Source organism: Hylobates moloch, unplaced genomic scaffold (assembly GCF_009828535.3).
Source record: "Hylobates moloch isolate HMO894 unplaced genomic scaffold, HMol_V3 SCAFFOLD_24, whole genome shotgun sequence".
NCBI lineage: Eukaryota > Metazoa > Chordata > Mammalia > Primates > Hylobatidae > Hylobates > Hylobates moloch.
The window spans coordinates 33,035,285-33,052,906 of NW_026652299.1; the positions used below are offsets into that span (position 1 = coordinate 33,035,285).

General features: G+C 53.9%; 1 protein-coding gene across 1 annotated transcript in view; it reads left to right on the forward strand.

The window, feature by feature from the left end:
• The window catches only part of MYO7B (myosin VIIB), a 65,121-nt gene that overhangs the window by 17,397 nt on the left and 30,102 nt on the right, over positions 1 to 17,622 (forward strand). Inside the window, exons 8-17 of the mRNA XM_058434362.1 lie at positions 1,166 to 1,319; positions 3,783 to 3,859; positions 4,935 to 5,054; positions 5,345 to 5,487; positions 7,168 to 7,378; positions 7,824 to 7,959; positions 11,419 to 11,582; positions 12,932 to 13,069; positions 15,669 to 15,821; positions 16,422 to 16,520. Coding sequence (XP_058290345.1) covers positions 1,166 to 1,319; positions 3,783 to 3,859; positions 4,935 to 5,054; positions 5,345 to 5,487; positions 7,168 to 7,378; positions 7,824 to 7,959; positions 11,419 to 11,582; positions 12,932 to 13,069; positions 15,669 to 15,821; positions 16,422 to 16,520 — 1,395 coding nt within the window. The remainder of the gene's footprint in view (positions 1 to 1,165; positions 1,320 to 3,782; positions 3,860 to 4,934; positions 5,055 to 5,344; positions 5,488 to 7,167; positions 7,379 to 7,823; positions 7,960 to 11,418; positions 11,583 to 12,931; positions 13,070 to 15,668; positions 15,822 to 16,421; positions 16,521 to 17,622) is intronic.

Sequence of the window (17,622 nt, forward strand, 5' to 3'; positions counted from 1 at the left end):
CCCACTGGATGACAGGCTCCTGGTGCCCAGTGGGCCACAGGGAGTTGCCCACACGCCTTCTGCTCCTGATTTCACGCCAATTGTCTGTCCTTGCGGGCCCCCTAAAACGTAAGCCCCGGGCCCCAGGAAAGCAAAGCCCTTCCTGTGCTCCCAGCTGCACCCGCCACCTAGGACAGAGCGGCACCACAGCCATCGCTCATTAGCTGAGGCGCCCTGGCCCTCAGGGGAACTGCACCTCCTGGTTTATTGACCACGGGGTGGACCCAGAGCGTTCTGCCTCCAGGATCTCTCCCATGCAACCCTCTCTCCTGGGTCCACTGCTCCAAGGCCTTCACCAGCCCCTGCCTGGACTTCATGGGTCCCCCATCACCAGTCTTGACCTCTAATCTGTCATCCACCCTGCAGCCAAAGCGCTCTTCCTGTAGAAGGTTTGCACTGTAGCGTCATGCTTTGGATGGCACTGCTGCAGTGACCCCTGCGGCCTGTAGGGTAGAAGTCCAAACTCCTCGGCGTGGTTTCCAAGTCTCTCCAGGATCTGCCCCTATGCCAATCTCTCCCTTCTCACACCCACCCCAGCCTCCCCGCAGCCCTGTCCCTGGCCTCCCCACCTCATGGCCTTGCTCCCATCGTCCTCTGCCTAAACTGCCCTCTGTCCTCAGAGGCGGTGGAGCCAGCTCTGCACCTCCTCTAAGAAGCCTTTCTCCACCTCTTGATAGGGCTGGCCCCGGCCCCTGTGGTCTGGGCACCTGTAACAGGCAAATGGCCATGGCACGGTCACTGGCTCCCTGCCTGCCCCCTGGATGCGCAGCACAGGGCCTGGCCCATGGCGAGCCTTGGAAAGCGTTTCTTAAAGGAACAAACCCGCAGTGTCCCCCCAGAGAGACAAGGCAGGCTCGAGTAGGGATGAACGACAAACAGAGGATCAGAGAAGAAGTGTGACTTGGCCAAGGTCACACAGTGGCCAAATGCTGGTGCTGGCTGCAAGGCCCGATCATGCTGTGGCTACTGTGTCATGATTCTGCCTCTGAAAACAATTGTATGTAGTTTCTGAGCGTGAACCCTACATGGTCCACCCAGTGCCTGTGAAGTGCAGTGTCTAAGCCTTGCTGGAGGGAAGTGGTGGGGCAGGAGATGGCCCCATTCACTGAGGCGCCTTGTCCAACAGGGGAACTGCACTTCCTGTGAGGGGCTCAACGACGCCAAGGACTACGCCCACATCCACTCGGCCATGAAGATCCTCCAGTTCTCTGACTCCGAGAGCTGGGACCTCACCAAGCTGCTGGCTGCCATTCTCCACCTGGGAAACGTGGGGTTCATGGGTAATGCCGGTTCTGCCCCAACCGCACCCTTGAGGAGGGAGAGGGAAGGGGACAGGAGCAGGAAGGCATCTCTAGGGGTTCTCACAGGAAGGATCCTATGGTCCAATCCAGGCCTGGAAAAATATATCTAAAAAATTCAGCTGCGATTTTGGAGGCCTTGTGAGGCGAAGGGGAAAATGTCAAAGCTTAAGGCTCTCCACAGGTGGAGACTATGGCCAATCATCCCCCACTTTTAGCTGGGACCCCAAAGGGCTTCCCCCTTAAGGTTCAGGTAAGCCAGAGTAAACAAATCCATGTCTGAACTTGCAAATCAGGTTGTGAGCATGGGGCGGTCTGGGGATTAAGGTGTCCTGACCTGTGAACACCCCCAAGCACCTAACGGAAGTTACTGACGGTCCTCGCTGGAAGAAAGCACCAGCAAGTTAGATTACAAATGATTCCTGCGGGTAGTTTTTCAAACACAACATCCAGCATGAATCCAAGAAGAAATAGGAACAAGGAAATGAGATACCATGAACAAGAACCAGCAGAAATAATAAACAGTAGAAATCGATCCACAAAGATTTCAAAGTTGCAATTATTAGACACAGACTAGAGAAGTTCTGCTTACTTTGCTCAAGAAAAGAAGCAGCCAAGCTTGAAAATTTAGACAGCGATTGGGAAACTTTAAAGACATTACAGATTTATAAATGAACCACATAGAAATTCCATTCTAAAATTTTTAAAAAAATACAACAATCTAAAGGAAGAACCCAATGGATGGTTTAAGGGATTCTGTGCCTGTCTAGGAGAGGGAATGTGTGAGCTGGAGGGAAAATCAGGAGAAACTGAGTACAGCATGGAGAGAGGAACGTCAGGAAATGTCAGAGAGAAGGTGGAGACTGGGAGGACACCGTGGTCAGAGGGAGCACACCTTTCATCGGAGTCCTAAAGGAAAGGAGAGAGAAAGAGGCAGAGGCAATATTTGAAGAGATTAGGGCTGGTTCTAGAACTAAGGAGAGACCATTCACAAAGTAATGGGAAGGGACAGACTTTTCATAAACTGTTCTAGAGCAATGGGGTGTCCGTATAGAAAACAAGAGCTTGGGCCACCATCTCACGCGGCGTGAGAACATTGCTTCCAGGCGAGCTGCAGCTGGGCTGATCTGTCGTCTACCAGCCAGACTGCACACTTTGGCCAGGGAAAGGTGGGTGCTAACCAGAGGTGGGCACCGGGGCCTGGGACAGCATCAGAAACATGATGCTGAGGAAGTGAAGCAGGCACAAGAGAACGCAGACAGATCCACCAACATAACACTTGTTTGTTGTTTGTTTTTGAGACAGGGTCTTGCTTTGTTGTCCAGGCTGGAGTGCAGTGGTGGGATCTCGACTCACTGCAAACTCCACCTCCTGGGTTCAAGCAATTCTCCCACCTCAGCCTCCTGAGTAGCTGGGATTACAGGGTCCTGCCACCACAGCCCGGCGAACTTTTTTGTATTTTTAGTAAAGATGGGGTTTCACCATATTGGTCAGGCTGGTCTCGAACTCCCAACCTCAGGTGATCCTTCTGCCTCGGCCTCCCAAAGTGCTGGGATTACAGGCACAAGCCACTGCGCCTGGCCCACTAACATAACATTTAAAAGCAGGCACATTAAATGCTGTTTAGGGACTCTATGTAGGGAATAAAAAGCTAGGAAGTTACAAGTTGGGAGGGTGCTTACCTCTGGAGGAGAGGGACACAGTCTCAGCCTGCAAGGACCTCGGAGGGCTGTGGGTGCTGGCAGAGCCTAGATTTGGCTTTAGCGGTGGTTACATGGTGCTGACTTTATTCTTTACAACACAGCTTTGTGTTTTATGCACTTCTTTATCTGTATATTTTATCTCACAATTTTTTTCAGTTTAAAAAAGAAAAAAGGCAAAAACAAAGACACCCAAAGGTCCCGTCCCCCACCAGCCTGGCACGTCCTAAGTTGGACATTGGTTGAAGAGGAGAAACTGGAAGCTGGGAAGCCAGTCAGGAGACGGTTGCAATAGAGCCAGGCCTGGCTTACAGCTGGAGCTCCATTAGTGCTTTGCTTCCTGTGACTGAATAAATAATGAAATGTCCAGGTTTCTACACCCAGCAGCATGGATTGAGGGTCCTGATGGCTCCTCTCTCCAGCACCAGTGTCTGCTGTGTTTCCCAAGTCAGACTTCTCCCTCCAAATAAGCCCACCTTTCTTTAAACTTCCCTTCTACCCAGGGCCCTGGTCTCCCCAAGAGGAAGTGGTGTGCCACGTTCACCAACAGCTAAGGTGTGAATGACCCATGGTCATGGGGCCGTTGGCTCCCTCAAAGAGAGGACCCTGGGAGAGGCCGCGGCTTACGCCGGGGCAGCTGTCCTCCTGAGTGGATCTGTGGCTGCCTTGGGCCCGGGCCTGTCGGGACATGGCTCCCGTCGCTCCAGGCTGCTTTCCCACGCAGGATTCCTGCTTCTCTCTCTAGCTTCGGTCTTCGAGAACCTGGATGCCTCAGACGTGATGGAGACACCTGCCTTTCCCACTGTGCTGAAGTTACTGGAGGTAGGGCTGCTGTGTCCACAGCTTCCATTTTGGTGGGGGGCCTCAGAGGCCTGGGCCGACAGACCCCTGACACCTGATTCTCATAACCCTACCCAGGCCCCCGCCCCTCTCCCAGGGCCTAGGCTCAAACCCCTCCCCTCTGAATACTGCAAGTGCCTGAGGGTGGGCGCAGAGTGGAGCAGTGCCAAACAGAGCAGCGGAATGGCCAGTTTGGCTTTAATGAATGTTCCCTCCCTTTCCCCACATTCCCTCCTGCTTGTCAGTGGCCCTGTATCAGCATCCTCGCCCTCCACCCTGTCCGGTCCCTAGGCTCCCCACTTGGGCCCCAACCCACCCATCAGACCAGCCCTGCCCTGTGCCCTCACCCCTCAGGGCTTCTCTGGGGCTTGTGCTATTCTGGGAGAGTGGAATGTGCCGGTGAGTCCGGGGCCCAACCCATTAGCCTTCCCAGTTATTCCCCAGGCCAAATGCGAGCCCTTCCTCGGCTTAAAGGAAGGGCAGCAGGCCCTGAGTGAGGGGCTACCTCTGCAATGGGGACAGGGCAGCGCCCCACATCACCCCCATTGACAGCTCTGGTGGAAAATTAATAGAAACAGGAGCAAGAAATAAATACATAAAGCAAGCAATCACATTAGGTACATTTTGCTATTAAACATTCTTCTCTTGGTTCGAGGGTACTCAGAAACTCTGGGTTTTTTCAGCTCCAGTGGAGGGCTGGCCCAGCACACTCCCTTGCTCCTTTAGACACTCAGCCTTCAGGCGGGACTGATTTCAGCCAGGACATGCCTGAGGTCTGGCCTCAGAGCCCTGCCTCACCCTGGTTTTCCAAGGCCAGCCTGGGGGAGCCAGCCCCTTTCTCAGCCCCCAGGAGACCCACGAAGGGCTTGACCCACTGAGCTGGAGAATCCTTCCCTAACAGCTCCCAAGGCCCTGGCCTTGGCCTCAGGCAGCGCCCACCCTCAGGTGGGCATAGGTGCTTGGTCACGAGAGGGAAAAAGACTTGGCAGAAGCAGGTCAGCGTGCTGGGCCAGGCCCTGCTCCACAGGTGCGACGCAGCCCCCACCTGCCCCACCAGGTGCAGCACCAGGAGCTCCGGGACTGTCTGATCAAGCATACCATCCTCATCCGAGGGGAATTTGTCACCAGGCCCCTGAACATCGCCCAGGCTGCTGACCGGAGGGATGCCTTTGTCAAGGTACAGAGCTGAGAGAGCAGGGCTTACATGGCCATCTGTTGACCACGGCTCTGCTTCTCGCTGTGCCGGTGGAGGGCAGGATGGAGCAGGGGGCCCTGGGCAGGTCCCCACTCTGCCCGTCACCTGCCTGGTGACCATGGACTCCTCAGCCTCTTGGGCCCCGGTTTCTTCCTTTCGAAGGAGGGATAACATCCGCAGTAGGTCCAAGACATTCGGCCTCTCCAGGTGAACTTGGAGGTAACCTCCTGAGCCTCCAAGCCTGGGATTCTCCCACCCCCGTGTCTCTCCAGGGCATCTATGGGCACCTCTTCCTTTGGATTGTCAAGAAGATCAATGCTGCCATCTTCACACCACCAGCCCAGGACCCCAAAAATGTGCGGAGGGCCATTGGCCTCCTGGACATATTTGGCTTTGAAAATTTCGAGAACAATAGGTACGAAGATCTCAGATCCCAGCCCCAGTGCTTCCAGAAAACAGAAGATAAGCAGCTCCTCTCGAAGGGGGCAAGTTGGAGGGGAGCCATCACACTGTACCCAGGCCTGGCGAGTCCCAACAGGTCCATGTACTCTGCACGGGGTGGCTGCTGTCCCCTGCCATCTAGAGAAGGCCGTACAACTAAAAGCTGTCCCTGAGAGCCGGGCTGAGGCCCCGGCATTTGTCACCCCTCTTGGGCCACCTGCTGTCCTCATGAGTCAGTGTGGATTATCACACGAGGTCAGGGTTGAAACGGAAATCAATAACATGGATTCATCTGCATCTGGCTGGTTTACCATTTTAGGTAGTGGGGGAAGCTAGAAGCATTTGTGGACCATCCCTGACTTTTTTGTTTGTGGGGTAAGGCACAGCAGGACTCCTCTGACTTGGAGTCCCAGTGTTCTGGCACCCCAGACTAGAAGCTGGAGAGCTGTAATCAAGAGGCAGGTCAGAAAATAGCTGCAAGCTATGACTGTGATGAAGGCTGGGGGTCGGATAGACAAAGGTGGTGAGGGGACCAGGCAACAGAGCCAGGCCAGGCCAGGCCAGGCCAGGTGATGCTCAGGGGCACTATCACCAGCAAGAGGAGTCCCGTCAAGACGGATAAGCAGGCTGACAACACTAGCTTTGCAATTTAGCTTACCTGAGCCGGCTCATTGAAAAGGCTTGATGGGACAGAGACCGGGCCGCTGGCTCCAGGAAGCAGGGTCCTCTGGGCCCTGTCTGAGGAGCCAGGGGGCTAGCCTGACCTTGCATGCCCCTGCCCAAGGCCTGTCTGATCTGAGAGTGATTTAGAAGGGCCCCCCTTAGACAGCCAGGATTGTCAAGACACAAGCCATTCCACATGCAATCACGCTGGGATCTCAGCCCTCCCAGGGCCAGCTGGGGGTGCAGGGCAGGGGCCTGCTCACTGCAGTCAGGTGGGAGAGGCAGGACTGGCAGAACTTAGCCCAGTGCACTCTCTAAGGCATAGAGAGCTCAAGTGTGACTTGGATCATTGGCGTCTGGCCCTGGGAGGGACAGGTATTGGAGACAGCCTGGGCCAGACTTTGGCAACTGATGGGAACTGGAGAAGAAGGACAGAGACAGAAACTCCTCGGTTTCTGACTTGAGCCGGGGGTGGTAGGTGGAGGGGCCATTTCCCAAGGCGGGGAATGGAGGAGGAAGCGCGGGTTGGAGTTCTGGGAATGGGGGCAGTAGGGCATGTGCCTGGTTGATGCAGGGGGGGCCCAGCAGTCAATGCTGGGTCTCTGGAAGTTTGTCTCAATACCAAGGCTCATGGGTGGGGCTGCTAGTATGCACTCAGACCACAAGAATTGTTTCAGTGTCAGGTAGGCAGGCCTGGCAGAGGACCTGGCAGGGGGCTGTGAGAAGCCGAAGGCGAGGACTTGATGATATGCTAAGCCTCCTCGTTTCTCTGTTTTTTTGCCGTGGGGTGGAGAAGGTGACGGTGATGGAGGCAGACAGAGGAGAGAGAGTGTGCAGGAATGAGTGTGCATCTGTGTGTACACGAGATGTGCATCTGTGGGCATATCTGTATGCAGCTGTGTGCAGATGGCTGATGATCCTATGGCTCTAGCCTGCTGCAGTGGGGACTCAGCCCCCACTCCACCCCTGGGCAGTGACCTTGCCTCCACAGCTTCGAGCAACTCTGCATCAACTTCGCCAATGAGCACCTGCAGCAGTTCTTTGTGCAGCACGTGTTCACTATGGAGCAAGAGGAGTACCGCTCGGAGAACATCTCCTGGGACTATATCCACTACACCGACAATCGGCCCACCCTGGACCTGCTGGCCCTCAAGCCCATGAGCATCATCTCCCTCCTGGATGAAGAAAGCCGCTTCCCGCAGGTGTGTGTTCTGGCCTGCCGACCTTCTGGTGGAGGCCCTGCTATGAGTCTCCTCTTGGAGGCTGGGAAACTCCATTTGGGTGGGCCACTTGTTCTGAGAGTCACTAAAACCTCTGCCAGGAATAAGCAGAAGACCCTCAGCCTAACCAGACAGACCCTCCTCTCCAAGGCCCACTTCTCTGACTGCTGGGGTCCTCAGACAATAATTCAGAGGGTGGAGCAGAAGAGCTGGTGGTGGAGGGCGGCAGACCCGGCCTCTGCTCCCAGCTCAGCCCTCACTCCCTGCAACAAGTCACTGACCCCTGGGCATTAGTTTCCTGTCTGTACAGAGGCCCTCAATCATTCTGAGCCCAGATCTCTTTGCCCCCATGAGGAAGTCCCTGAGCCTCACCTCCCCATGGCTGGACATTGGGACCTCAGCCCACAGGGTGTCTGGGTTCTTCCAGGGGACAGATCTCACCATGCTGCAAAAACTGAACAGTGTCCACGCCAGCAACAAGGCCTTCCTACAGCCCAAGAACATCCACAGTGCCAGATTTGGCATTGCCCATTTTGCCGGCGAGGTGTACTACCAAGCAGAAGGTGGGTGCAGCTGTCCTCTCATGCCCCTTCCAAATCTGGACTGGGTTCCAGGGAGACCATGGAAAGCAGGCTCAGAGGATGAGGCTGTTTTGCAGCTCTAGCAGTGGGGCAGAGGGATGAGTCGTATGGCTTCTACTGGAGAAAGAAAATGGAGTGGACCAGGCATGTTTTGTTTTGTTTTTGGTAATAACTCTGTTGAGATATAATTCACATACCATGTTATTTACCTATTTTAAGTGTACAACTTGACTGTAGTATATTCAGAGTATATTAATGATTGTCACAATTTTAGAACTTTTTCGCCACCCCTGAAAGAAACCCCTCACGAGCAATCACTCCCATTTCCCCCCAGCCCTGGGCAACAACTAATTTCTGTGCCTATGGATTTGCCTATTCTGACTTTTTGCATAAATGGAACCATATAATACGTGGTCTTTTGTGGCTGGTTTCTTTCACTTAGCATCATGTTTTCAAGGTTCATCTATGTTGTAGCACGTGTCAGTGCTCCATGTCTTTTTATTGCAGAAAAACATTCCATTATCTGGAATGTTTATCTCGTCATCAGTTGGCGGACATTTGGGTTTTTTCCACTTTTTGCCTATTATGGATTACACAGCTAGGAACATCCACGTACAAGTGTTTGTCTGGGCATATGTTTTCATTTCCCCTGGGTATCTACCTAGCAGCAGAATTGCTGTGTCATATGATAACTCTATGTAAAACTGTTTGAGGAACCACCAAACTGTTTTCCAAAGTGGCTGTATGATTTTACATTCCCACTAGCAATGTCTGAGGGTTCCAGTTCCTCCTCATCCTTGCCTACACATGTGATTGTCTGTCTTTTTTGTTATACCCTAGTGGGTTTGAAGTCTCAATGTGATTTGCATCTGCATCCCCCGATGGCTAATGATGTTGATCGCCTTTTCATATGCTTCTTGGCTGTTTGCACGTCTTCTTTGGAGGGATGTCTATTTAAATGCTCTGCCCGTGTTTTCATTGGGTTGTCTTTTTATTGTTGAGTTGTAAGACTTCTTTATATATTCTGGATACAAGTACCTAATATGTGATTTGTAAATTATTTTCTCGTTCTGTGGATTGTCTTTTCATCTGCTTGACTGTGTCCTTTGAGGCCCAAAAATCTTTCATTTTGAAGAAGTCCAACTTATCTATTTTCCTTTCTTTGCTTGTGTCATATCTAAGAGTCCAGGGTCAAATACAAGGTCATGAAGATTTATCCCTATGTTTTCTTCTAAGATTTTTTTAGTGTTAGTTTTTACATTAGGTCTTTGACCCATTTTGAGTTAATTTTGGGATATGTTGAGAGAGGATCGGTAATGGTTTTGATTGAAGAAGTGAAGGCCTGGGGTGGTCACCCTATGAGTGTGCTAAGAAAAACGAGGAAGGTGGCCATGGGCTGCTGTGCTCAGTAAAGTGGGGCGGCCAGAGGGTCACTCTCTGCACCTCATGTGGAGGAATGAGGAGGTGTTCTGGTCTATTTAACTGGGGACAGGAATCCAGGGATGATTCTTTTGAGTAGAGGGTGATCATTTAGTCAGAACAGGCTAGGCTTTGGGAGGCCAGGGGAGAAAGGGAAAGGTGCTGTGGCTCCTTCATAGTTCCTGCCACATCCTGGCTTTGGGCTCTTGGAACAGGGAGAGGCTGGAGCCGGTCGGACCTGCAGGGTCCTGGGACGCAAAGAAGATATCGAGCCCATCCTCCATGAGGCAATTCAAGGCTGAGTTTTATTTTTTGAAATGATAGGAAACTTACATAATGCTAAGATTAAGGTCGATTCTTTCTAGACTTTCTGGTTGCAGAAATATTAATTAAAGCTAAGCCTTCTTTTTATTTTGGATACCATGCTGTGCTGATGACCTCGGCTTCACTTCCTCTGCCTGTTAGGAGACTGAACCCAGGAGTGTCTCAACCCTCCCCACCCTGAAAACATCCGGGGAGCTCCCTGCCGCTGGTGGGGAGTTCTGCCTGAGCCTCAGGGGTGCAAGGTGTCACCGAGTGTCTACCCCCCGCCCAGCACCCAGTGCAGACCCCCTGGTGCTGCTCCCCTCACAGACACCTGCAGGAAGAGGCGGGAAACAGGCTCCCTTCCTTCTCCCACCCTTGACTCTTCCTCCATAGCAGGTTGTGCAGGTGTGCACAGAGCATACCACTAAAAGCTGGAGTGACTTAATGGGAGGAAAGTGAAAGAGGAAAGTCAGGGTCGTGCCCTTGGGAGTTGGTCCTTAGAGACCAAGCAGTGCAGCCCCTGGCCTCTTGGAGCCTGGCTTTGAGGAGCAGCTTGTCTTCAGTGCCTTCTCAGTGTGGTTCTGTCCCTACTGCAGAGCTAGGCCATTCTTACTCATGGCTGGAGGGGAGACGTGGGATCTTCTCACCCTCTGGAGCCATGCCTGTATTAGTCACTAGGGCAGCAGTAACAAACACCACAGACTGAGTGGCTTAAACAACAGAAATTATTGTCTCAGAGTTCTAGAGGCTGGAAGTCCAAGATCAAGGTGCTGGCAGGTTTGATCCCTTCTGAGGCCTCTCTCCTTTGTATGCAGATGGCCATCTTCTCTGTGTCCTCATATGGCCTTCCTTCCCTCTGTGTGTGTCTGTGTCCTCATCTCCCCTTCTTTCTTTCTTTCTTTTTTTTTTTTTTGAGACAGAGTCTCAATGTGTCACCCAAGCTGGACTGCAATAGTGTGATCTCAGCTCACTGCAACCTCTGCCTCCAGGGTTCAAGCGATTCTCCTGCCTCAGGCTCCTGAGTAGCTGGGATTATAGGCACATGCCACCATGCCTGGCTAACTTTTGTATTTTTAGTAGAGACAGGGTGTCACTATGTTGGTCAGGCTGGTCTCGAACTCCTGACCTTGTGATCCACCTGCCTCAGCCTCCCAAAGTGCTGGGATTACAGGTGTGAGCCACCATGCCCAGCCTCATCTCCCCTTCTTATAATGACACTAGTCACACTGGATTAGGTCCCATCCTAATGACCTCATTTTACTTTAATCCCCTCTTTAAAGGCCCTATGTCCACACACAGTCATGTTCTGATGTATAGGGTGTTAGGACACCAACATATGAATTTTAGGGGACACAATTTAGCCCATGACACTGCCCTTCTCCTATTTCTGGAGGCTTCATCTGTTTTTAGTCTGAAGGAGCTTTAGGCCTAGTAGGATCTGCCCAGAGGCAGGAGGATGTGGCAGCTTATATAAGGGGGTTTGGAGTGGGAATGGGAATTTGGGGGGTCCAGAGTTTAGATAGGAGAAGTGACTTTGTGCTGGGTAGATGGTGGGGGCCATGCCTGGGTAGAGGGGTGGAGAGCATGGCCTTAGTGGGGCCGTTGTAGGAGGGGGCTCCTCCACGCATCCTGTATTCCCCCACACTGCCCTCTTCTTCCCCACGGGTGGGCAGTGATGGCTAAGCTGGGATGCTGGGTGGGCCCTGTGTCCCACAGGCTTCCTGGAGAAGAACCGAGACGTGCTGAGCACAGATATCCTCACCCTGGTTTACTCCTCCAAAAACAAGTTTCTGAGGGAGATATTCAACTTGGAGTTAGCAGAGACCAGGCTGGGCCATGGGACCATCCGCCAGGCAAAGGCAGGAAACCATCTCTTCAAGGTGGGCTCCCAGGCACCCTCCTGGGTCTCTCACTCCTGATGGCTACAGGGCCAGACAGACATGCACGGGAAAGACTGTTTTACTCACCTCTGGGTCCCCAGCATGCAGTAGGCACTTGGGAAAGCTGCAATGGATGGATGGATGAATGGATGGATGGGTAAATGGATGGGTGAATGGGTGGGTGGGTGGATAGATGGGTGAGTGGGTGGATGGGTGGTGGGTGGGTGGATGGATGGGTGGGTGGATGGATGGGTGGGTGAGCGGATGGGTGGACGGGTGTGTGAGTGGATGGTTGGGTGGATGGGTGAGTGGGTGAATGGATAGATGGGTGGGTGGATGGATGGGTGTGTGAGTGGATGGTTGGATGGGTGTGTGTGCGGATGGTTGGTTGGATGGATGGATGGATGAGTGGATGGATGGGTGGGTGGATGGGTAAATGGATGGGTGGGTGAGTTGATGGGTGGATGGGTGTGTGAGTGGATGGGTGAATGGGTGTGTGGATGGTTAGGTGGATGGGTGAGTGGGTGAATGGATAGATGGGTGGGTGAGTGGATGGGTGGATGGGTGTGTGAGTGGATGGGTAAATGGGTGTGCGGATGGTTGGTTGGATGGATGGATGGATGAGTGGATGGATGGGTGGGTGGATGGGTAAATGGATGGGTGAATGGGTGGTTGGGTGGATAGATGTGTGAGTGGGTAGACGGGTAGTGGATGGGTGGATGGATGGGTGAGTGAGTGGATGGGTGGTGGGTGGGTGGATTGTGTGATGGATGGGTGAATGGGTGTGTGGATGGTTGGGTGGATGGGTGAGTGGGTGAATGGATAGATGGATGGGTAGGTGGCTCTGTGGATGGGTGAGTGGATGTATGGGTGGGTGGGTGGATGGATAGATGGATGGGTGGGTGGCTGTGTGGATGGGTGAGTGGATGGATGGATGGATGGGTGAGTGGAATGGTGAATGGATGGGTGCATGGGTGGGTGGATGGATGGATGGGTGAGTGGGTGGATGGGTGGTGAGTAGGTGGATGGATGGGTGAGTGGGTGGATGGGTGGTGGGCGGGTGGATGGATGAGTGGGTGGATGGGTGAATGGATGGGTGAATGGGTGGGTGGATGGGTGGGTGGATGGGTGAGAGGGTGGATGGATAGTGAGTGGATGGGTGAATGGGTGGGGGGGGATGGGTGAGTGGGTGGATGGATACATGGATGGGTGGGTGGGTGGATTCTTGAATAAGTGGATGCACCACCCCACCTGTGGGGCCTTGGCAGCAACCCTTGCTGGGCTACAGGGTCAGCTGTCCCAGGACATGGCTCCTGAGACCCACTTGTGCTCTGTGCTTCCATTCACAGTCTGCAGACTCAAATAAACGGCCCTCTACCTTAGGAAGCCAGTTCAAACAGTCTCTGGACCAGCTAATGAAAATCCTGACCAACTGCCAGCCTTACTTCATCCGCTGCATCAAACCTAATGAGTATAAGAAGCCGCTGGTAATGACAGGAGGCTGGGGCACAGCAAAGGAGGGAGGAGGAGGAGGCTCATGGCCTCTAGGGTTGTGGTCACTCCCTCTGCCAGGGCCTGGCTAGCGTTAGAGCTGTTACTGCCCCTACCTTACAGATAAGTACACTGGGGTAAGGCGACCAGACTAGGTCATGTGAAGGTCAGTGAGTGACCTGCAGAGCTTTGGGTTGCTGAGACCTCAGTTCCCTTAGCTCCGCCATGCATCTTCTGTGTGTTCTTGGCCTGGCTCTTTGCTGCTGTGAGCCTCAGTTTTCCCTTCTGTAAAGTCAGACTTGTTCCTGCCTGCAGGAATGCACTGAGGGTTGGACATGAGGTTTGCAGTACATGTCCCATATGTAAGTCACACTCAACAAAGGCAGCCATCAGTAATAGGACTTTAGAGGCTGACACCACTCCTTTCACTAAGCCCTGCAGAGAGTCAGCTTTACCTGATGTGAGATAGTGAGGGGGTGAGAGCCCACTCCCTGCCCACAAGGGAGTCCCTGTTCCATTGGCTGGGGAGTCCCACCCAGAGGCCGCATATGCAGGGATTCCCCAAACTAGGAGACATCAGCTGAAACAATATAAAATGGTTTTATCCCCATAAGGGAATAAAAATATTACATGAAATTAAATGCTTTTTGGAAAGAATAAAACTACGTGAAATTGAGTTTGATCTGGGTGCAGTAGCTCACGCTTGTAATCCCAGCACTTTGGGAGGCTGAGGCGGGAGGATTGCTTGAGGCCAGTCTGGGCAACATAGCAAGACCTTATCTCTGCAAAAAAATTTAAAAGTATAAAAATTAGCTAGGTATGGTGGTATGTGCCTGTAGTCTCAGCTACTCAGAGGCTGAGGGAGGAGGATCACTTGAGCCCAGGAGGTCGAGGCTGCAGTGAACTATGATCATACCACTGCACTTCAGCCTGGGTGAGAGAGCGAGACCTGTCTCTAAAAAAATAAAATGGGGCTTGCCTTATGAAATCTAGGTTGCATCTTCCTTGAAGGCAAATAGGCAGATGTGAGATAACCTATCTTGTTCCTTAACTGCTGGGAGAAATAGCTGGGCTCCCAGAGACCCTTGGCTCGTTCCCACCCTGCCTACCTTGGGAGCTGGGAGCTGCAGGACAGGCAGGCAGGCCTGAGGCTGAAGCTCGGGGGTTGAGAGTGCCTCTGGCTGGGATATCTCTCACTGGTGGCAGCTGCCCTGCTGTGTGGTGTGTAGGGGAAGCCCAGACAGGCTCAGGGTTCAAACCCAGGCTCAGCCCCTTAGAAGCACGACCCTATGCCTCAGGCACTTCATCTTTAAGTTGGAGCCGATCACCCCCACCAGGTAGGAATGTTGTAAAGATTCAGTGAGAAACGTCAGGCCCATAGGAAATCGTCAGTGAAGCGCAGCTAAACACTTACCCCAGGCTAAGCTCAGTGTGGCCCGGACCCCACCAGCAGTTGGCGCTGCGGCCCTGCAGGTGCGGTAACAGTGCCCGCTGGTGGGCTTGCCAGATCAGAGGGCATTCCCCAGGGTCCCTCAGAGACTCCTGGCTTGTAGGTGGAGGGGGGGCTCTCTAGAATCCAAGCCATGGCAGAGTCTTGGAACCCCTGCTGAAGCCTGACACCCCAGGGAAGGACATTATGCCATTTCTCTGCCAGTCACACTAGCCTCCAAGCAAAAGACGGCTCAGCTCCCTGGGGCCAAAGGCCCTCCACTCCTCCGCCCCAGCCACTCCAGGTCTCATTCTGACCTCCATCTCCAGGGAGGGAGAGACTAAGTTGATTAGGATATTTTCTGCCTCTGAGTAGATTTATTTTTTCATTTAACTATTGTGGGTGCACCATGAAACTGCAAGTGCCTGCAGGGCAGCTTTCCACCCCGACGTATGTAGGCAAAGGGCGCTTAAAAACATTTTAAACTAGGCCAGGCACGGTGGCTCAGGCCTGTAATCCCAGCACTCTGGGACGCCAAGGTGGGCGGATCATTTGAGCCCAGGAGTTGGAGACCAGCCTGGCCACCATGGTGAAACTCCATCTTTAACTAAAAATACAAAACTTACCTGGGCGTGGTGCTACATGCCTGTAATCCCAGCTACTCGGGAGGCTGAGGCAGGAGAATCGCTTGCACCCAGGAGGCAGAGGTTGCAGTGAGCCGAGATCGTGCCACTGTACTCCAGCCTGAGCGACAGAACGAGACTCCATCTCAAAAAAAATAAATAAATACAATTAAAAATTTTTTTAAAAAAGCATTTTAAACTGGGCATGTGCAGAGGACGTTTACATTCACAGCGCTTCGGGTAGTTGAGAGTGATGGGAGTACTGTGTTTCTGTGGGTGCCAGTTTCCATGCTATGGACTTTTATCTCCTTGACAACACTACGGGTTTTTCAACTACTTGCACTACTCTCTTCAAAATGTAGCCTTACTGAAGTCGCATTTGTTTAGTTCTTCCATCTCTGGAGGACAGAGGGGGCAGACGGGGCGAGGGGCTGTACACACTGACCTCTGGCTGTGGGCCCGTGCCCGATGGTGGGGTGCTGGGAAGGAGTGTGGCTGGAAAGGGGGGCTTGCGCTGGGTCAGCGCCCCGTGTCCACCCACAGCTGTTCGACCGGGAGCTGTGCCTGCGGCAGCTGCGATACTCGGGCATGATGGAGACCGTGCACATCCGCAAGTCGGGCTTCCCCATCCGCTACACGTTCGAGGAGTTCTCGCAGAGGTTCGGCGTGTTGCTGCCCAACGCCGTGCGGATGCAGGTCAGCGCCCCTCGGGGACGGTCACCTCTGGCCATCCGCGGCCTTCCCCTCGGCCTTGGGCACCTCCAGCCCCCAGTACCGAGGGGGTCTCCCGCTGCCCTCCCCGGCCCCAGCCTTGCGATGAGCCCTGTCCTTCCTCCCTCTCTCCTCCTCCGGCCCTGCCCTCTCCCTCTCCCAGCGCCGCGGAAGTGAGGGAGCTTTCCCTGGGGTCTGGGAGAGCTGGCGGCCGCAGCGGTTCCTTCTGGAGCATGTCTGTAGTTGTACTGCAGACACGTTCTCTCCTACTGTGTCAGGGAGCCGAGGTATGGCTAGAAAGCTACTGGGGCCCGAGATTCTTCCTGTCCTGTCTGGAACCCTCAGCCATCCTGAGGCTGGGCCTGGCCTGGGCCGAGTCCCACAACACATGGAGGCCTCAGGCCCCGAGTTCCCTCCTCACCCCATCCCCTATTCCAGGTTCCCGTTGTGCCTGTGCCTGGGCGGGGGTGGGGGGCAGCCCCTGATTGGGGAGCCGGTGGGAGGAGGAGGGAGACATCACCCCCAGAGAGCCGCCGAGGGGTCTCTGCCTCACCTCCCACCGATACCCCCGTTTGGTCTTGGCAGCTGCAAGACAAGTTCCGCCAGATGACCTTGGGCATCACTGACATCTGGCTGCGGACAGACAAAGACTGGAAAGTGGGGAAGACCAAAATTTTCCTGAAGGTGAGACTGCGAGGAACCAGCCAGCTGTCGGCCTCCTGCAGCATGTGGGCTTGTCAGCTCTTGCACCAGGCCCTGGGTCCATGGTCCATGTGCCCTGAGCCAACGGCACTGGGCAGCAGCTCAAAGCATGGTCCCCACCCTCAGGGCACCCCTGGATGTAGAACATCACGCTAGGGGACAATGAGGTGGTGGTGAGGGTACTGGGGAGGGCCAGCCCAGCCTGTGGAAGCCCAGGAGGCTTCTCAGAGGGGTATCTAGGGCAAGGCCTGAGGGTGCGGAGGAGGTGCCTTCCAGCCACGGGGCAGCACCCAGGAGCTCAGGGCGGTCTGCCGGTGTCCTGAGACCTGGCTTCCATCATGCTGGGAGCTACATCCTGCCACGCAGACTTCCCCACACTGGGGAGGCCCAGCCTCTGCAGAGCCCGGAGGGCTACTGCTTTAGTGGAAGGGTGCTGTGTGTCAACTCTCCACAAAGTGACTTGTCCTTAGGGGGGCTTCTGCGAGCATCACCACCACAACCTGCATCCCCCAAAATGCACAGGGAGCTGAAGTCACACAAAGGAAGCTTCAGGGCCCTCCAGAAGTGCCATTTGGGTCAGAGCCACTGAGGAGGGAACCTCCCTGTCCCCTAGCCTCATAAGCCTTGGCAGGCCAGCACAGTGAGAGGGAAGAGGAAGAGCTGGGAGCAGAGCTGGGAGCAGAGCTGGGAGGATGCTTTGCCAGCTCGCCCGAGCCCCCACCCATCCCTGCTGCCCCTTCCTCTTCCCCCATAGTGCCTGCCCACCTGCCCTTATGTGTCCTCAGAGGGACATCCCGGCCCCAGCCCTCCAGTCAGTCTGTCTGTCCATTTGGCTGTGCAGTAGTCAGGCTGTGCTGGGGCTCAGAGGCTAAGATGCGCGGGAAGCAGCAGAGTGGCTTCCAATTTAGTTGGGGAGGCAAGGCCAGCAGAGGGACCATCTCAGGGCACTGTGGGTTTGTCATAAATGGCTCTTATTATTTTGAGGCATGTTCCTTCAATACCTAGTTTACTGAGAGATTTTTAACATAAAGCGATGTTGAATTTTATCGAAGGCCTTTTCTGCATCTATTGAGATAATCATGTG